General features: G+C 34.8%; 2 protein-coding genes across 4 annotated transcripts in view; one reads left to right on the top strand and one right to left on the bottom strand.

Annotated features, from left to right (window-relative positions):
- The first annotated feature begins 4482 nt into the window (after positions 1-4482).
- On the top strand, positions 4483-9510 carry LOC113043405 (uncharacterized). The gene is made up of 8 exons (XM_026202761.1): positions 4483-4848; positions 5838-5980; positions 6226-6389; positions 6780-6869; positions 7037-7202; positions 7699-7845; positions 8212-8838; positions 8979-9510. The coding sequence occupies exons 1-8, from the start codon at positions 4806-4808 to the stop codon at positions 9021-9023; spliced, it is 1425 nt and encodes a 474-aa protein (XP_026058546.1). The 5' UTR covers positions 4483-4805; the 3' UTR covers positions 9024-9510.
- Positions 9511-15646: 6136 nt separating this feature from the next.
- Positions 15647-22238, bottom strand: part of cib2 (calcium and integrin binding family member 2) — a 30642-nt gene continuing 24050 nt past the window's right edge. For all 3 annotated transcript variants that reach the window (XM_026202765.1, XM_026202763.1, XM_026202764.1), the window contains 4 exons: positions 22025-22136; positions 18333-18480; positions 17952-18147; positions 15647-16476 (listed from right to left, as the gene is read on the bottom strand). In XM_026202765.1, coding sequence (XP_026058550.1) covers positions 16455-16476; positions 17952-18147; positions 18333-18480; positions 22025-22093 — 435 coding nt within the window. In that variant the 5' untranslated portion in view covers positions 22094-22136 and the 3' untranslated portion in view covers positions 15647-16454. The remainder of the gene's footprint in view (positions 16477-17951; positions 18148-18332; positions 18481-22024; positions 22137-22238) is intronic.

The raw sequence follows: 22238 nt of genomic DNA on the forward strand, positions 1-22238 counted from the left end.
AATATAATATAATTTAATAACATATAATATAACAGAAAATGGATGGATGCATTAATATGCAGGCTTGTGTTCTGTCACACAAGGCTTTAACCTTTTGAGAATTAGGCTACTACCTAATATTATTAGGTAGCACTTATCATTATTTATTTAAAGCACAGTACATATAGGCCTATAATTATTTACCATATTTGAGCATTATATAATATCCTCTCTGGCTTTTTATATATATATATATATATATATATATATATATATATATATATATATATATATATATATATATATATATATATATATATATATATATATATATATATATATATATATATATATATATATATTTGGATTTAGCATTCAAGTTTCAGAGCTATTACTGCTAAATATATTCAGATACATATCACATTAACATTTATTTAACATATTTGGGCATTGTTTTACTTTTAACATACTCTATGGGGTTAAACTAAAATAAAATAACAGAGGGAAAGTATAATAATAAATATTATTAGTAGTAGTAGTATTAGTATTAGTTTTATTATATTGAACTACTGTGGAATCACAAACTACTTGGGCATTCTCGCATGTTTTGCTGTTGTCTCTCCAGGTGGCGGCGCAAAAGAGTCGTGTATGTGTCCTTAATTCAGCCTTAGTGCTTCTGGTTGTGTTTGCCTCTTTACCTGATATGGTTGTTTTACATATTATGATTATATTGAGATATGGATGTTTAATGTTCCTAAGCCTTTCATCTGCGTAACATTTATAAAACAAGTAGCCTAATTGGTGCAATTACAGACACGTCAAAAGGACCTGATTCCAGTTAAAGCTGACTTTGGGAGATTCCTACATCATTCAATAAGCATAGCCCTAAATTGATCCAATCCAGAGGATGACTTAGATGCCAATGTGAAGATAGGACTGTAAGATTCAGCTCACGTGACTGAAACCAGTTAATGGTTTTGAGCACTGAGAGAGAGTGTGACATACAGTAGTTACTTACACAGTCTCGTGTGTGATGTTCAGCTTCACACTTCGCCAGAGCGATGATGAAACATTACACTGTGTGTTTACACGGTTGTCATGGCTGCGGCTTACAGTTCGTCAGAGATGAAAAAGCGCGGGAACACTCTGGTTTCCTGCACCACAAGCCGCTCTTTCCTCAAGGTGACATCTGTCACTCACTACTGACGCAGGTCAAGGTACAAACTGGTTTATTCGTCGTCGGAAAAACGGTAATAGAAACCCATATTAAATTGGGCAACAATTTAAACATTGTTTATTTGGCATTAACAGTCAGTTCACCGTATAAAGTCCCGTTCACACCAAGAACGATAACAATAACTATCACAACAACGCACGATCACTCACTAATTACCTTTAAAGTCCGTAGATTGTGATTGGCTGTTGTTTTTATCGTTATTTAGTTTGAAAATAAATAAATTAATAAGCAAGTAATGCATAATAGGCTAGCCTATAACAAAATGTGACCATGGAACACAAAACCAGTCATAATGGTCGATTTCTTTTAAAATTAAGATGTATATACATCATCTGAAAGTTGAATAAATAAGCTTTCCATTGATGTATGGTTTGTTATGATAGGAATCTGAGGGTGCAAAACAAATATATTGAGAAAATTGCATTTAAAGTTTTCCAAATAAAGTTCTTAGCAATGCATATTACTAATAAAAAATAAAGTTTTGATATATTGGAAAATATTTTTTACCCTAATGATTTTTGCTGTAAAATAAAAATATATTTTTTGACCCATACAATGTATTGTTGGCTATTGCTAAATATACCTGTGCTACTTATGACTGTTATTGTGCTCCAGGGTCACAAATATTATAATACAACTTAGCATATTGTATTTATTTATTTACTTGTTGTTGTTAAAAGGCGTAATTTAAATGCTAATGCAGATTATTTTTAGCTTGTCTTTGCTTTAATTCTTGTGGCGGCTGTCTTAACAGATTCAGATCTTTAAAGCTATAGCACACAAATCTGCAGCAGACAGACGTAAACCGTCACTCTGACATTCTCCGCTGTAAACAGACGACTGTCTGACCTTTCTCAAATGTCATCTGTCTCATTTGAATTCCTCCACAGTGTCTCAGAGATAAGTGCGAGTTTCCTTTTCCCCCCTGTCTCAACTTCTGGCCTCTATCTGCTAAGGTTCAAGTGGGTCATACAACAACAAGTGTGCCATTCGTGTCGCTCAGAAGGCATACGTGACTTATACTTCAACAATACATTTTTTTCTCGGTTGTGAGGACAATTTACACTCAGAAAATGTGTAAAACACTAGTGAATTTAACAAATACTTAACAGAGAAATAGCAAGCAACATGCCATTTTTAAAAAGATAAAACTGAAATGTTATTTTCTTGTAAAAAGTACTCCAAATCATCTTTGTTTCACATGCAACGTTGACATTTTTGAAAAGTGCATGTCAGCACAATCAAATTATAAGCAAGCATCTTGTCTTTACTTATTTGATTATCAAAATCAATTCAACATGTCAAATCCTCAAGGACAAGGCAAATCCTGATCTTAAATTAGATTATTATTATTATTTTATTGTTATGGAAGGTTTCAATTTCAAATAAATGCTGTTACTTTTTACTTTCTATTCATCAGAGAATTCTTTAAATGAATAAGATAATAATAAATATTTACTGAGCATCAAATCAGTATATTGGAGTGATTTCTGAAGGGTCGAGTGACACTGAAGACTGGAGTAATGATGCTGAAAATTCAGCCTTGCTTCACTGGAATAAATTACATTTTCAAATATATGCAAATAGAGCACATGCTATTTAGAATTGTAATAATTTTTCACAATATTACTGGTTTTACTGTATTACTTTTATGAAATGGTAACCCTAAGAGACTTCTTTTAAAAAAGCTTACCAACCCCAAACTTTTAAAATGGAAGTGTATCAGCATCAGTCTTTTTTTAAACCATCGACTGCATTATTAATCTAAAGTTCAAAGCCGCGATGATTCACTAAACTGATTCGGCTGATTATACCGAATATGTAGAAATGATTTTGTCTCAGTCAACAGAAAAAAAGCAACAGGGCTTATTAGTCAGAAGAACAAGTCCATGTTTTCAGCATTACAGGAAGTTAGGAAGAATGTAGGTGTCTACCGTCACACAGTCTCGAAGATGAAAACGAAAGGCCTTTTTCTCTGTGCCTCATGGAAGAAAGAACATTGGGCTTGAAATGATTCGAGGAGTAAATGACCGAATTTTCATTTTTTGGGTGAACTATCCTACACCAAACATGCTGTAAGTGATTCACGGAAAATGAGCACAGTCCCTAAACTATGACAGACAGCTGATATACAGTAGAGCACAGTGATCCCATCCGCTCCAGAGACACTGGAGGGGAGGTCCACATGTTATTACTGAGGAGGCTGCTGTCCCACGGGTGAGGGGTGGGGAGAACAGACCAGAAACCACAGCGCTACAGTACACACACTTTAACCCTGATGACTCAGTTATTGATCCTGTAACGTGTAACGTGATGGCACTGGTGACACTGATTTCCACCAGACAGACTGATTTTAGCACTTTCAGCCAGAAATGGTGCATAATCTTGTTTGATCTGCTGATAATTAAACCACACAAAAATGTATAAAACAAGTAGATAAAATATAGATAAATAAGTAAAATTATATATATATATTTAGAAATTGTATTGTATTATAAATAATTACATTATATACATGTATTTATATCTATTTAAAATGTATAATATTATATTTTATATTATTAATTTTTTAAATTTTAAATGTGGCTTTAATTTCCAGATTTATGTTTTTTTTTTTTTTTTTGTATTTGTGTTTTATGTAATAACTAATAAAACTCTTTAATAATTCATATAATGTATATTATATTACTTTTGTGAATTTTGTTTGTCAAGCATGTGATATATTTAAAGTAAAGAATAATATATATATACAATATATATATATATATATATATATATATATATATATATATATATATATATATATATATATAGTATATTGAAATGTATTTATATTATATTATTTAGCAAATTTTAAATGTGGCTTAATTTTCTGAATTTCTCTATATTCTTTATAAATATTTGATTTATAGATAACAGATATTAAAGTATTGTAATAACTAATAAATAATTCAGAAATATTTACATATTGTATATTATATGCATTTTCAAGCATTGTGTAAAATAAAACTTTTATCCAAATTTATTAATATATTTTTTAATATATTAAATACAAACATACTTAAAACCTTTCCTATTGTGAAATGATTTTCATGAAAATACATTTTTAAATGCCACGTTTTTAACACTTTGTATGTAATCTAATGACATTCAGACATTAAGCATGGCTCAAGTGTATGGAAATATATTCATGGCCACTTTATTATATATTTTTTTTAATAATTTGCCACTATGCAGCTTCTTGAAGTTATGACTTCCTGCAAGTACATAACCCACCATACAAACAGAAAGTGTGTGTGTGTGTGCGCAACGAGACCACATTTCTTTCCTCTGTGTGTTCCATTTCTGTTCAGGAAACTGTAAGCTGTGATCTGAGAGAATGTTTGTGTTTTTTTCCTCCCTCCCTCACGCAGTCATTCATACGTGAGCTGAGTGTCTTACTCTCTCTATAACACTGTTTTTCCGAACCCTGCGTGGAACAATGTGTGAAGTATAACAGTCAACACACCTTCAGAACGTCCTCCTGCTCTTCAGAACTACTGTATATCAGACGCGTGAGAGGCTGAGGACCGTTTTAATCTTCAGCAACATGACACTCAAATCACACTGCTCACATCAGCGCACACCAACAGGTACGTTTGGCTTTCACTGCTGCAGATTGGAAGATGGTTTGAAGGATTATTTCATCTCCATTTTTAATGACTTATTTAGGGATGATACTACATGTAATATTTGTTCAACTTTTGCTTGTGAATATAGCAATAAATTGTGTGGTAGTGGGAAATTAAAGATACATTCCACTTAACTTTATGGTTTCAATTTAATTTAATTTGTAAGTGAATGAATAATTAATATAACGTTATGTACAGACAAATTTATTTCTTAATTCAATTCAAGCATTAATAAAGATAGAAAAAAAGAAAATACATATAACTTAAGGGTTTTAATTTCATTTAAAAATAAATTAAAAGTCACTAAACATCTTAAAGAAGTCATATAATTTTAATTTATGTATTGCTTAATTCAATTCAAGCATTAATAAAGATAATAAAAATCCACATAACTTAAGGGTTTTAATTTAATTTAATTCGTTAATTTAACTGAATGAATGAATGAATTTAAAGGCACTAAAAATGACTTAAAATGCCCTATAGACATATTGATTTAATAAACAAAAATACATAACATACTGAAAAAAAACATAATAATTTCCCACATATCTAAGTACATTAAGAATTTATAGTATGTACACAACATTTGTTTTTATTTGTACATTTAATTTTTATTTGAATATTTATTTTTATATATTTCAATGTAATAATTTAAAAAGAAAAAAGAACCCGCTAAATGATTAATAAAAAAACAATATCTCAGTCATTCAATCAATGAAAAGCAAATGTAAAAAGAAAAAGAAATAAAGAAAAAATTTAATTTATACTGTTAACAAAAAACTTTACATCTTCCACAGAAAATAAATTGGTTATAACTAACTTACTAACTAAATTAATAAATATTCCTGCTGTTATTCCCTGATATACAAAACATTTTCCATTAATTTTGAATTCTGAATTAATGAAAAAAATGAAGTGAACTGACGTTTTAAATTTTGTCCATTTTTTAGGATCTCTATGGAGCAGCGGACACTGCAAAAGACAGCACAGCTCTAAATCACAGCAGCACAACTACCTCACAAGAACACATCCCATGGAGCAGAGGAGGCCCAAACCTCACAGGTTCCACTCCTGCCTGATGTTTCGCTTAAAGGTACGAGGAATTCAGACACTTAAATGTAAAGAGACTTCTACTGGATGTACAGTATGAAGTCATTTACACACACTATTTCTATACAGATTTAATTTAACCTTCCAAGATGATGTAAAGTGAGTCAGTGAGCAATGGCTCTGTTATAACAGCCGCGTTTTATGACGTCGCTGGGAAAATAGGCAAATGAGGACCTGCAGTGTCAAAGCTGGTGGAGTTGTCTCATCTGTCTTTCTGTATTGACACAGGAGCGTGTGAGGATGGAGCACAGCCAGCCCGAAAGAGACGTCCAGGAGAGCACTGAGAGCAGACTGAGGGAGCTGGCCCTCAAATGGTTTACAGAGACCCAGGCGCCTCTGATTCTCCACAACGGCAACTTCCCAGAATGGTTCCAAGGATTTATCAGCAGAAAGTAAGAAGCGTTTCGGAGCAAATCCCCTTTTAGAACAGGCCAAAGATTTTTTTTTTCTGTTACGACAGCTTTATTGCTGTCTCCTCAGAGAAAAACTCTTGTTATGGGGTTATTCGAATCTAAGGACTCTTAAAAACAATTGTTAGTTATTGGCAACTTGAAATGTCGGTGGAACCTAGAGAGAGGTTCTATAGATGTTCTTCACATGGTTCTTTTTACTGAAAAGTTCTGTTTTGTGAAAAGCCCCATTCGGAAGCTTTATTTTTAAGAGTGAATCACAAGTTTCGAAAGCATTATGTTTGTACTTGTCGGTTTTTTGTAATCTTGTTATGTAAGCAATATTCAATGTTGGGCTGCTTTCATTATTCCCTGTGGTTTTGTGTTTCACAGGGATGCAGAGGAGCATCTGAGAGACAAGGAACTGGGATGTTTCCTCATTCGGCTCAGTGATAAAGCCACTGGATACATTCTGTCATACAAGTAAGTGTGTCTTCACACTTAGAAACAAAATAGGGGCTATAAAGGTCATTCGTAATTTGCTGGCGTACCATTTAGCATTGTTTCTTTATTTCTCACAAATGACCCAGATATTGAGCCAGACTGTATTTTTGAAACCAATTTAACAGTCGAAATCTTTGTTTTTTCAGAGGTCGTGATCGATGTCGGCACTTTGTCATCAATCAGAGTAAAGACGGGCGTTTTATTGTGACGGGCGACACAGAAATGCATGATTCTCTCACCAGCCTCATCGAATATTACAAGACCAGACCCATTGAACCGTTTGGAGAATATCTGACACTCTCCTGTTTTGAGGTGAATTTATAATAATACATGTTTTAATCAAATATATTATTTTTATGCTATGCACTACCATTAAAAAAAGAAATGAATAATTTTATTCTGCAAGGATGCATTATTGATCAAAAATTACAGTAAAGGCATTTTTGTTTTTTTTTGTACATTTAATGTTACAAAATAAAAGAAGCTGTTCTTTTGAACTTTCTACTCATCAATAAATCTTGAAAAATATATCACAGTTCCCACAAAATAAGCAGCCACTGTTTTAAACATTGACAATAATATTAAATGTTTCTTGATAATCAAATCAGCATGTTAGAATGATTTCTGAAGGATCATGTGGCACTGAAGACTGGAGTAATGATGCTGAAAATTACAAAAATATACAATCAAACGGAAAACAGTTACTTTAAATGATAAGAATTGTGTCACAATATTTATGTTTTTATTATATTTTTGTTAAAATAAATGCTGTCTGTGCATATCTGATCTTGAATCTGTTGTGTTGCAGTCATCCATAAGTGAGCTCTATGATGTGATTCATATTGACCTGAGGGAGAAGCCAGTATTAAGGGTTAAAGCTGCGAAGGATATTTGGGACGATCACGAGGCACTGCAACCCCCTGCCCTGCCGCCCAAAGGACTCAGAAACACACCCGTATGTCACATTTGCCATTCAATTTCAATTCATTTAGCAATAATTGTCTTTTGTAATTCATTATTTTATTAAATATTAGTTAGTTGTACCAATTAATTTATTATTTAAGTATATTTATTCATTTATTTGATTGAATGTATCTATTTTGATTAATTTGAATAACTTTCGCGTCTGAAAGGGAACGCCTACAAATACATATTCAATAAGGTCAGGTGCAAAAATAACTGTCCACGCCTTTTCAGCGTTAATTCGTCACTGTGCGTCTTTAGTAAAACCTGACAGTTCTATTTTAATGCAAGAAGACGGTTTGAATTTAAATATCTGACCATGGCCTCACATCTGCATATTTATGATTCCTTCTCACAGGCAGTGCCGCCAGTGCCAAGAAAAGGCCCTCCTCTGAAAGCCGCAAAGCACAGCCCAGAAAATGTGCTGTACACAACGATAGACCTGCAGAAGCCCAGAGGAAGAACCAGAACGCCCACACAGGGCAAAGACATTTCACTTACAGCTTTCCGAGGGGAACCCAGAGCCCCGAGGCTACAGAAAGTTCCTGCCGCAAACCAAGGAACCATTTACTCTGAGCTCTTAGTGCCGAACTGCAGAAGCCAATCCCTGCCCTTCCTGGAAGACGACAGTGAAGAAGTACACTTTAATAGAAGAAGCCAACCGCAAATGTCTTCCCACATGCAGAGAGAACAACTCAGCAATCCCGGTTTGGAAATACTGTGCAATTCATCGGTTTATCAGTTAGTCGGAACACAAAGCAAACAAAACACAAGATCGTCAAAGGTCAACGTACAGGAAAGCGACGTTATATATGCCAAGGTGCCTCTTGAACACTTTCAAAATCACTTCCTGGCTGACGACATGTATGAGCAGATTCCTGATTCACGGCCTACAGCGAGAGCAGAGGAGACCTCGCACACTAATACTTACGAAACGTTAACAGACTTAAAATCCAAGCAGATTTTATCTGCCCGCCCCCTTAAGGTGAGTGTTGCTGTGATCTATGGAAAAGGCCTGAATTTCAAAACGCTTAATGGAACGTAATATTTAATATTAGGAAACTGAGATGATTATGACAGGTTACATCATGATAACTCTAATAACGTTCCTGTTGTTTCTTGTAGACTGAGAAATGGAAATGGCTCACCCCCGAATACTGGAAAAAATAACCTGTTCAGACGAACATCACATCACTGACGTGAATCATAACATTACACTAATGAAGAACAAACATGTACTTCTGTCCACTGAAGCTACTTCTGATCAATGAATACTAGAATAGTGCAGCTTTACTTTTCACTGGATTTTTGTCTGTCTATTTGTGAAATACTTCTATGTGTTACAAAGAATATTTATTAACTTAATAAAAATATATATTGCGTCCTGATGTCAAAAACAAGCTATTGGAAATTTTCTTTTAAGAAAAGGAATTTCATGTATTTGATGTGTAATAAAATAATGATATTGTGCATAGTCAGCCTGTGCCACTTTTTGAGGATTTGCAAACAATTCTTGTTTCATCTCTACTTTATTGACAATGAATTATTAATGCACGGAGTGGGAATGAAGCTGTTAAACTTAACAGTCTTCAGAATGACCGAACCTGCCAGTACCAGAGACCATCTGGGGAGGTGCACATCTGTCTTTCCAGATTCAGTACAACTTTTGGATCCATTAAAACAAATGATGTCATTGTGTCCTGCTTTTATGGTCTTTCACTAAATATTAATAATATCAAACTACAGATTTCCAGTAAAAACACTTCAAACATGTAAATAAATTCTGTTTATAACAGAATTCAACATTAAAATCAAACAAACTGAAAACATAACTATATGTACTTTATTTACTATATATATATATGACTTTAACTAATTACGATTCTTGTGTAGGCTAAATAGCTACCCCTTCAGCTAACAACCTGAAAATTAACCATGGTTTTATTATCGTAAAAGTGTATTAACCATGTTTTTTTGTTTTGGTATACAGATATCAATTTGTCTACAAATACCATGGTTAAACTATGGTTAGCAAAACCAGAGTTAATCTGTGGTTACCAACTGTAGTATTGTTGTTTTTTCAATTTGTAGTAAAACCATGAATACTTTTACAGCAGATAACTACATCTCTGTGACAAATATGACACAAATATAATGTGACAGACAGAGATATTATCTGTAATGGTATCTATTTATTCATTAATGGTGCTTCCCTTACTAAATCTAACCATGGATTTACTATAAACATAATTAATATAGTTAAAGCATGGTAACTACAAATTAACGATGATTTTGCTACATTAACGATAGTTTAACCACGTGGTCACACAAATGGTAATCAGTCCACAAAAATCATGGTTACTACACTTTCATTTTAATAAAACTATGGCTCATTTTCGTAAGGGTTGCTAAGCTATTAGCAAAGCTATGCTAAGCTATTAGCAACCAGCAAATACTCATGACATGCGTGAGTCACATTATCTGTAAAAAGCTTTAGCTTTTAAGTTATTTGCTAAGACCAGAGCTACCATCTTAAACTATTTTCAGACTCAAATGAGCTGGCCAAGAAAACACTGCTAGCTATTGTACATCAAATCCAGTAGAAAAATAAGATTAGACAACAGAAAACAATAATGTCTGGTCAATTAAGGACAAACTACATCTGGCTCAGAAAATAATGTACTTAAAAAAAGCAAAACAGTGTATAGTATATATGGATAACTATATGGATTTAAATTATAGGACTGTCAATCATAGTACTCAGTCACAACTACAGATTAATTATTGTTTCCTAGAAACTTTCTGACTGAGGTGATATCCTCGCATTTGATTTATGTCTGGAGGAAATTTATAGCGGCCTGTCTGACTCCTTGGAGAAGCTAGAATGTGATTTGCACGCTTAGGCACAAACTCGAGGGACCAAATGGTGTCGGACAAGATCTTCATGTAAAAGGGGACAATAAAGCTGCCTGCAGTGACTGATCTGGTTTATGTGGGCAGCAGAAATCGTAAATAAGAGAGTCATCACACAGACAGCAGAACTTCAAGCAGAGAGATGGTCTACAAATTTGTCCTACTCTGTACGACACATCATACACTGTTGTGTATGACAAATGGCATACTAGCAGAGCTAATGTGGATAAGCTAACCAGTTAAACATTGCAGCCAAATGTGCATACTTCCCTATACTATATAGCAGATGAAAAGCAGTGTGTGAAAGATTAGTTTGTCTGAATTTAGTATTCATAAAACAGTTGCTGTAAAGTACCCAGATAATCTACAGTAATTTCACTGAGGTTATGAAATTCACATCCAATGGACACTTATATCCGCATCCAATATCCCATGAGAGGAGTTCTGAATGTACCTACGAACTTCACTCATACTACACACCATCATACTATAAAGAACAGCTGTGAATTTTGTTCCTCATCAAACGTAGTACTGTACACAGTATGTGATTTCGGAGTCGGACACAGCTCTTACTCACAACCTTAATGCAATTCTATTCTGATCTATTAACATAAACCTTGACACTGGTAGCTCTTATGATAATAAAGTCAAAACTAATGTACTATGTCCCAAATACATTCACATTAATATTATATAGACATACTTTTTTTTTTACGTTTTGCAAAGGTTATTGCAAAGTACTTTGTGTAGAGCTATTAACGGGGAAATTTCTGCTGCTACAAATGCACCTCCTGCTGGCAGGGAATGAATTTGCATGTTTAATACGCCTATCTGATTTACACAGCAAACATATTTTGCTTGTTATCAGAAATAATCTACTCTAGAGGGACTGTTGTTATTGATTCTTTGCAAAAGTCTACCGGGAGTTACATTTGGGCCACAAAATGTATATTGTTGCCAATTTAACCATCTGTAGTGCAGTATTTAAAAGGATAGTTCACCTTCAGTTGCTGGTCCACATTGACAAACACTATGCAAATGAATGGGGACCAACTGAGAGTGAACTATCCCTTTAAACGAACAGCCATTTGTAGTTGTGTCTGAAAACAGAAGACATTATCAAGTATTCTCATTCAATCCCACAATGCATGACAATAACAACCAATTTAGACTCAGTAGCTAGAGAATACCCATAATGCACCATTAGGGTTGTGCTGAATGAATGCACATTTTGTCAGTAGATGGCATCCATACAATCAAACAGATGTATAGTAAAGGCCTGTTCAAATTAAAATAATAACTATAAAGATAACAATAACCAATGAACGCCAATGTTCTGTTTCATTTCATTATTCATTTTAAATGCCACTTTAAATGCTTGAGCTTTTTAAAGTCAGGCGGATTCTGATTGGCTGATGGTGTTTTTATCATCAGTTAGAAAAAAGTGATTACAATGATGTTGTTCTTCTGTCTTTAACATTTAAAACTGAATCTTTATTGTTATATCCTTGGTGTAAATGGGCCTTGAGTTCCTTTTTAGTAGATTATCAATTGTCAAATTACGGTTTATACAAGAAAATTTCTGAATTTGCGCACTCATTTTTGTTTCCTTTATGGGAATAGTTAATGAGAGGACGATTTCGGATAAACCATTTATCTAGAATCACACGCTACTATGATAAATCAAGTTAGCATGCGGCTACAGTGCCAAAATAGACATTTTGAATGCTAAAGCTAATGGTAAAACTCCAAAATTGGATGTAAAAGCGTTGTGTAAAACCTAGGATGATGTATATGCAGACTCAAACAAACGTATTGTGTTTCCTTGTTTGTTGTTATTGATCAGGAGATTAGTGTACCGCGTTTGCCTGACAAAAAAGCCATTACTTGAACACATCCAGTAATACTGATATATAACCTGCCTTTGTTATCGAACTGGCTCCTGAAAAGCACCAAAATGGATTGTTTTGAAACTCTTGGGATGTCATATTGGCAAACATCACTGGGCTAATAAGATTAGAGGGCAGCCAAGGCCAGCACAGCGAGTGTGTGCGCGAACTGCTGCGCATGTGTAAGTCACAGACATCCCATTTTATGCCCTGCATCCAGAAGAATCAATGCTCTAATGCCTACATTACTGTCAGCAGCCTGAGTGGCTGTATCAGACTGGAACAGAAGCACATCTAAATCAGCAGATGCTCAGGGTGAGAGGCGTAATTAACGGAGGCGCATCATCAGCACTTACATCTCATTGGAGTTTTTAATACAGTCCTCATAAAGGGAGTTGGAGGTAACGGGATGAGGAATTAACTGCATATTAGCGCAGGCGGCGTTATCCCTAATGACTGCACGCGGCCGTAATATCGCCAAAAATGGTCCCTCACCATTTCATCCAGGCATAACCTTGTTTTATGTCTGAGAAGCATTTTCATGGCTTACGTAAGACCTGTTAATGGGATCTTTTGACCATTAACAACGGTCTAAATGCATTTGTATTTATTCTAAAGTCAATTTTAGTTGTTTTTTGGTATGTGTATGTCAAAATACTTGTCTAATGATGAAAAAAATTGAAAAAGAAACAAAAACAAAACAAAGACAGGAGAACATCATACAGGTTTTGAATAACACAGGTGTGTAAATTATTTTCATTTTTGGGTGAATTATCCCTTTAAGATAATTTTGTTGCTGTATGGGTGATTATATAAAAAATTTTGACAAAAAGACAACAAATCAAATGAAATGATGAAAACAAGTCATAATCATTACAAAAAGTTGAAATTATGGCAAACAACTATGAGATAATTATGACAAACTAAGTCAAGACAATCAAGATGACATGTCAATGAAGACAAATTTGAAATTGAGATAAAAGGTCCACGATGACGAAGTCAAAATTATTACAATTATGAGTCATAATTAATTCCAGTCATAATTATGAGATAAAATCATTGACAACAAAGTTGAAATTATGAGATAAATTGTGACCTAGGTCAGCAACATCTATTACATAAGATAAAGGGCCAAATTTACTAAATAGGGCAACATAGTGCAAGAACGCAATTCCAAAACAGCGCTGATGGGCATGGAAATTTCTGCCTCCTCCTAGCAACAAATGCAGCCATTGTGAGCCACAAAATAGTTTAAGAGATGCTTTTTGGGGGTGTTAATGGAAAAAATTCTAGCAATTTAACAAACTAAAATGTTAGTAAATCACATGGCGTGATCAAATTTAATACTCTCCTCCCATAAATTTGCATCTGAAAGGGAAACGCTTATAAAAGCATATTCAATATGGTCTTCAGTAAATCCTGACAGTACTATTTTAACACCTAACGATGGTTTGCGCAGTCGCTGTTAGCAAATCTGGCCGAAAAAGAAGTCGAAATTATGACAAAAAATAAAAATCACAATTATGAGATAACACATTTTGACATTAAAGACCAATTTTAATCTCAATTTTAATCAATGTCATAATTTGGATTTACCAAAATATGTTTGATTCGCAAAAATTGAACTACCATACAAACTTTTATTGTACAAACATAGTAGATATCAACTATGTCTATTGACTTGCAGTGGAACTCTGACCTAGCAACCAGCCAAAGCATCCTAGCAATGCAATAGTAAACTCCCAGACTATCATTGCAACGAACTAGCAATCCCCTGGCAACCCAATATGAAAATAGTAAAGCATTATAAAATTTTGACGAGTCAGCGTATGACTGGACATTATGCATTGTAAGATATTACAAGATCAGCAGGATCACATACTCTCCCTGCCGTCCCCAAAAATGAAGCACAACATATACATTTACATCTTAAGCAACATTTCCTTGTAAGACAATCTACAGCATTTGAAACAATGTTGGACTCTGTTAAAAGGACAGAAGTGTCTGAGCCAGTAAATCATCAGCTGAACTAATATGGCCAAGGACAGCTTCGTGCATCTGTGCTCAAAGTGCTCGGTGTATAATCATACGAGTGCTGAGGCAGCATTGCTCCTAGCGATCTCATTCAGCTTAAAAACTCATTAAAGTGGAATACGACAGGATAGGCTGAAGGATCATTGTTGGCCCAACTTATTGTTACGTCTGGTTGGTTCTTAGCTGCATTGGGCATTGAACTAGAACCATGACTGGGGTAACAAAAATCCAAAATCCACCTAAAATTATATTCAAATATGCAACACTGAACAGTTCAAATATTAGGGATAGGCTGGTAACTAGAATACTCCACCATCATGATCAAGTCAAAAACGCGCTTAAGATGGACTGTCCTGGTAATAAGTCCAGTGCTGGTCTATTGGGATATATAATGTGTTTTCCCAAGTTGTTCCAAACATTTTTTATTCATGCGAAATCCTTCTACTGTGTCAATATTTGACTTTTTTAAACCTATTTTAACAATGTCTTTACTTTCTGGGCCTTGAACATGTCAGTTGCTTTGCTGTCTATACAGAGTTAGAAAGCTCTCGGATTTGATCAAAAAAATAAGATGAACAAAATATCTTAATGGGTTTGGAACGACATGAGGGAAATTAATGACAGGATTTTCATTATTGACAGATTTTTATACTATTTCACTATCCCTTCAGCAGAGGTCAAAAAATGTCAGCGTCATAAATTATGATCTGTCCCTCAAAAAAGAAAAGAAAATTGCAATATAGCGCACAAGTCACATGGACTACACTCTCTACTTTAATAGTGACGTAAACATTCATCTCTTTTGTGCTCTATGGAAGACAAATACAGGTTTGGAACAACATGAGAGTGAGTGAAGGATGAAGGACTTTTAATTTTTGTGTGAACTATCCCTTTAAATAATTCATTTTGTCACAAAATCAAGTATTAACCCCAAAATATCAATAGATGCACTCAGTCAACAATCAACAGAAAACCTTTATTAAAAGTTAAGTCAAATGCCCTCTATCACATCAAAACTGAAAAAAGGTAAGAGACAGTTTGACACTAACTCCTCAAGTTAGGACAGAAGGGATCTGCGGGCAAGACAAATACATGGAGAGCGTATGACAAAGACAATTACAGAATATATGATGACAGAGCCCTTCATTCAACTGGAGAACATTTAGATATGATTGTCGTCATGCTCCAGTTCTATAAGCAATTAGATTATGAAATGGCAAAGCTGTCGGGACATTAGGGAACGGGAAAAGGTGGGGAAAGTAATCTAATTCATGCATTTTATGGAGAAAGATTGCATAGCTCTAAGAAAACACTGTCTCGGTGGCGCTGATGCCAATAATGTGCTTGTAGCCCTCTCTCTCACTCTCTTGTCCAGTTTGCTTGTCCCTTGCTGAATGAAAACTGTCCCATGATTTATTTGATCCCAAATAAGAGTCCTAGAAGTGGGAGAGTGAGTTAAATTTGTGTCCAATGTGCCACGGACATTGGTAGAAGCCCATAAAAGTGGTTTACAATCCACATCAGTTTTACTCCAGGACGAGGTGTGTGGGTCAAACCCACAAAAGGCCTCAACTTTCCATTTCCTTTCTCTGAAAACACAAGGGATTTCTGATCCAATCTTTTCATTGGTAATGAAACAGCCATGCATTTGTCAGTAATCCTGTCAAGTGTGCTTCCAAAACTCAAAGGAAAACAACAGTAGACGTTTATCCTCCCATGTGGACTTCAGGGAACATCAGCATTGGTGTCTTCCACTGAAGCCAGTTTAGATTCGTATGTGGAAGGTGCTGCAGTACAGAAAGATGACAGACAGAAACAGCATATTAGATTAAAGATAAAAACATACGGACCAGTCAAAATCGAATTAGAGCGTTTCATGTCAGGAAAGCGATGGAATCATTCCGAAGACCAAAAAAAAAGTGAAACCCAGGATATATTTTAGGATTTGCATTAGTCTTAACCACTCGAAAAATTGATTCTAAAATGAATTTGGAATTCTGCCAGTTTAATAGCAGAAAGAATTGAGTTAGAATAGATCTTTAACAGTAGACATTAACCACCTGTGCACACGACACTCGGGGAAAGTGCCGTGTCATTCTTTTAAAAGCCAAGTTTATTATTACCATATGTCACCATTCACTGTCATTTGAAGGAATGTGATGAAGCAATTTAAAAGGACTAAATTGTGGTTATTGGTTTCTATATGATTTCTCTGTTCTTTTCCTCCCCATAACTGATTCACACACAAAAAATAAAACATGCATAATCAGGTAAAGGCAAAAAAAAAATTAAGGCTGAAAAATAATATTTTACTGCCAAGTTAAAGTTTTAGGTCGTGAAGTGTTTAATAAAAAAGACAGGTAATACCGTGCGTTTAGTTAATTATTACGCAACAGCATTTCAACTAATTCGTTTCTGTAAGAAGCACAACAGATTAATAAAAAATGAAACGACACTTCACCTTTAAGTAGCAAAAACCTACAGTCAGCAGTATGCTAAGGGCATAAATCCTGCGTTAACTTTCTATGAGTGTTCAAGAAAGTTAGTCTCTCTTTGACTGACATTCTAGATTTGTTTGGCATCTAGGTCTCCAAATGATGGTACAAAACCTTCCTGTCTCTCTCAATCGTGTGGTAAGTGAGGCACAGCTGTGCCATCCAAAAAGGCCTGTTAAAGCCAAGCAGAAGAACTCTTGCCCTATAAAGCATAATTAAGCGCACTGCAGCCAAATTATAGCAGCATGCTTCCAGAGTACAAAGCTACCCAGAACTTTAGCAACTAGCATAACTGCCTTTACAATGATAAGGACGTAGCATGTCTGATATGAACACATGAACTCCCAGTAAAATGTTTGTGAAGTACAAACTCGTAACTAGTAAAATTAGCTTAAGTATATACGTCAGCATGCTATCCAAAAAAAAAGAAGCTAATAAGCAACTGATGTTGGAAAATTCTACAAATAATGTCTCAGCAATTTTTTTCAATAGATTTCAATGTGTTTGATGTTAGCATGCTAAGCTAACACTACAGAACACCAATAAGCATTAAATTGCCATTTTTGAGTTGGGTTTGATCATTTAATTCAATCTATGTTAGTGATGAATGAAATTCTATAATGAGAACTGTGCCCACATTCTCCACCATCTGGGATAGACTGAATTACCAAAACTCTAACTTTAAATAACAATTTATAATAAGCAAAACCCTGAATAGAATGCATCTGAGGAAATAAGTCACTTTATAACGTCTATTTTTTTCTTACCTTAAAAAGTCAGGGGCCCTGGAGATCATGTTCTCAAAGTCGGCGAAGGAGAGCTTGCTGTCTCCATCCAGGTCGGCCTCCTCAATGGCCTTCTCACACACCAGATTAACCTCCTCTGGTGTTAGCTCCTCCTTCGTTAACTTGTTTAGAGTCTTTTCCAAGTCCTCCTTGCAGATGTAATTATCCACATTGAAGTCTAAGAACAAAACAAGAAGATAAAATTTAACGACAAAATAAAAATTTCAGCAGCATTTTGTGAAAGTTGCAATATAAGCGTTTATTACGTCCTCTAAAACGGTGCACTGTGACAATCGCATTGTTAAAAAATATATATTTTTGTTCTTGTGGACTGTACATGAGTTAATAAAAAATGACTTTTACCATATATTTTAAAAGCATAAATGGCTTTCAGTTCTCTGGGAGCCATTTCACTGAGAACTGAAAACATGTCCACAAAGTCGTTGAAGCTGAGGTTCCCCTGGCCGTCTTCAGAGAATGATTCCACAATCCGATTCCTGAACGGATTCTCCTAGAAAACAGGAATTCAATATTTTATTAGGTTTATTGGGAAGCCACAATGAAAAGAACTAGAGAGGTGTATTTTTAGTATGATCTGTCTATCCACTATTATAGTGTTTCTGTCATGAATCTGTCATGTCACTCAACTCTTTGAGATTTTAGCTTGGTAAAGCACATGGCAATGTTAATGTGTTTGGTCTTGTTGGAATAGATCTGCTATGTTTCTGTTGCAAGCAGAGCAAGTACCGATTTGCTACTGCCAATACTTCCACAGACATGCTACTGCGAGCATGTAGAAAAGAAAATACATAACATACATGAAATAATCTCAATATATAACATACATGAAATTACCCTGTAGCAGAACTATACAGGTGGAGCTGGGGAAGGAGGAGGGTTTCTGAAGTGTGCTGCAACTGCTACAGCAAGCACTAGCCAAGTTTTCAATGTTGAGCAGCAATCTGCTGATGCAAAAAGCAACCAATCATCTGCACCTTGTGAGCAATGATGTGATTATATCAGATTGAGTTAGACCTTATCGGGCTGCACCACATAGAGTTTCATGACAGATCTTTGTATTTAGTAGTATTTTGAAGTATTTCCAGTGTCAGTCTAAGTTATAGCAAATTTGTTGTGCGATTCTTTATTATTATTTTTCATTTCAATTCACCTTCTTAAATTTTTATGTTGATGGTAGTTTTAGTATTCGCAGTATAGTTTTTCCATTTATTTATATTACATTTTATTTCAGCTTAATTTCAATTTCTGAAATTGACAGTAACCGTAACAACACTGTGCAAAATGTTTCTGGATATTCTTACGGAAACCTACGATCAAAGGGGCGATGGTGCAAACATAAAAATACTACATATAACCACATTATTATTTTTTTTATATTTTACTAACAGTGTCATTACGTGTGGCTAAAGTGTCCCATGCTCAGAATTTGTGCTCTGCATTTCACATTCTACCCATGTGCACTCAAACAGCAGTGAGTAGTGAAACACACACTGTGAAAACACGCCCGGAGCAGTACTAATTATTAAGTCAATATATTTTGCCTTAAAAATCAATGTAGATGTAAAAAAAAAATAAAACCTCTGTAGATTGTATCTAGGCCTGGCTATAGAGTGCAAATGTATGGCTGTACATAAGCATGTGTGCAGCAGAGGGAGTTTTGCTGAGTGAGTCATGGATAAAATGTAGAAAGGCTGACTCCCCAAACTGGCGCCCATATATTTCTTACTGGCTATTGGCCTAAAGGAATTTTTATGCCCTGTGCTACTAGCTGACTCAACAGCTCTGGGAACAGTAGCATGAACACAGCAGAGCAAGATCAACCCTGATGTCTCTGCTCTGCTTTAAACACTCAACAGCCTGTGCATAATTACAACTACACCATCACAGGGTGATATTTTTGTGCCATTTTACCATCTGCAAGGTCAAAATAGCAAGCTTTACATGTGGGTTTTGAGGTGTAATATGTTTCTTCAGGTTATGGGTTTGCTCAAGTGATGAGTATAAGCCATAGCACACACCACAGTTCACCTTGAAGGAACTTCAGGAATGATAATTTAGATGAGCTACTTTACATTCAACCAAATAATCTGTTAGTAACTGGATCGATGACTAAATCATATTGAATAGCCTTCATGTAAACAATGCTATCAAATGAAACTTCAACAACGGATTAGAAGTTGAAGACCAGAAAAATAATGTAGCACATAAAAGCTTGAATCGGACTGTTTTCTTAGTAAGTGTCTACTATGAGTATGAGTAATTACTTTTAGTTTTAGTTTATTTTGATTACAAAATACCTTATGCACAGTGCTATTGTTAATTTTTGCATGCCTTATATTTCAAACTGTAGTTAGTAAAATCCTTGTTTGATATTCATTTAATCTTTTTTTTATATATATGTCTGCAAGATAAAAAGATAAGTACTTTGTTTATTGACATTACTGCACTAGTTTCTGAACACATGTAATGCACAAGTAAATGAACATGAAATTGGATTGCAAGGTTTAGGGCTCATATAAAGAGATCTTTCAGAATCTGAAACCAGATTGGATTCATTCAAGTTGACGAAAATTAGGTTAGACTGTCTTCTGGGCAAAATCATATAAACATCCATCAATGTGTATGCCAAAAAAAACTCAGTATTGGCGGATTTCAAGTAAACAGCCCTATAATGTTCTGATGTGTTAAATTACACTACTTCTGCACCAAAAGACTAATTATCAGACTGAAGGGTCAGAGATTTATGTTTGTGAAGGCTTGAGAGGATCTTTGCAAACTGGAAGCTGTCGTAGCCCCATCAATCCCAGCTTGAGTGGTCTCCATCAGTATCATCCACCTCCTAGGGTTGGCTTTATAGCTCCTTCGTGCGTCTGACGGCTTTAGAGGGCGGTAAAATCATGCCTCCAGCGAGGGGGACATAATGGGGCTCATTCTGGAGCCGTAACATCCAGCAAATTTTTTAGGGTTGGGTCTAAATTATTAGGGAAAGGTGAGATTGGATCAGCGATATGATCGAAAAAAGGTGCATATGTCTTATTTAAATCAAACAGCTTGTAATGTGAATCAATTTGATCTTTACATACTAAAAATGCAAATAAATATCAGTTGTCACTCTTTAATTCCCAATAATATGTCTTAGTAAGATGATATAGAAACAGTTTTATGATCAAAGCTCTAGTGATCTAGTTTTTATTGTGGTGCAAAACATATACTGCAATGGGATACAATGATGATTGAAAGATTTCTCAAAAAGCCCTATGTATCATATTTTATACCCACATTTTAATATATATATATATATAAAAAAATGATGTATGGATAATAAAGTAAACCTTAGTTGCTTAAGTCTAGTTTCATCTTGAAATATTGCTAGCATTATAAAAGTTTTCTTTCAGACACGGGAACCACAACCTAAAGGATGTGTTTACAATTATATTAAAAGTCCCTACATGCTAAAAAGCATAACCTATAAATCAGATGAAATAGGGCATGAAGTAGATTGAAAATCAACTGTTTTACAGAGTTAAAAAAAATAAAAGTTCATATTTGAAAGAGTTTTACAATAATCAGTTCAGGAAAGGCACTAATAAAGTGTTTCCTCTACAAATTAACATCATTATTACTTTAATACTAGCATAATGCTAATGCTCTTATTGGCTAATCCTATAAATGATCTCTTGACGCTGTAGTCCGATTAAACGTATGCGTCTTTACAACCACCTAATATCTAAAGCGCTAACATAATTTGCTGAAATGGCATCATCTCATGGAGCGTTAACTTTCACAAGCATAGTGGTGTTATATCCCTCGCTTGTGCTTTGTCATATAAACAGCCCAGCCAGCGTGGCCATTAAAAACCAATTTTGCCCTATAAAAACTAGTGTCTATTATATCGGATATAAGCTAAATGTGAAGAGAGGGTCATAGCACAAGCATCATGTTGCTTAAACAAGAGAATGGGAATATTTCTGTCCCCACTTATGCTTTTGTGTGCAAACTGATTGAGGAGTTCTATAGTGAATAGTTAGCATTACCTTCAGTTCCGGCATGTTGACTATGAGGGCTAAAGGGACTTTAACATCAGGGTCATTGGTGTAGTCCATTGGAACCAAATGTGGAGCCAGCTCGTGGTATCTTCCATGCAAGCTGCAATAGAGAAAAAAGTAAGAACTGGTTATGGCAGTTCATTGCTGTTCCTGTGACTTCTTCTTAGATCTCCTTTGAATCAGATCTCATTTGTTTTCTTCA

Source organism: Carassius auratus, chromosome 25 (genome assembly GCF_003368295.1).
Source record: "Carassius auratus strain Wakin chromosome 25, ASM336829v1, whole genome shotgun sequence".
NCBI lineage: Eukaryota > Metazoa > Chordata > Actinopteri > Cypriniformes > Cyprinidae > Carassius > Carassius auratus.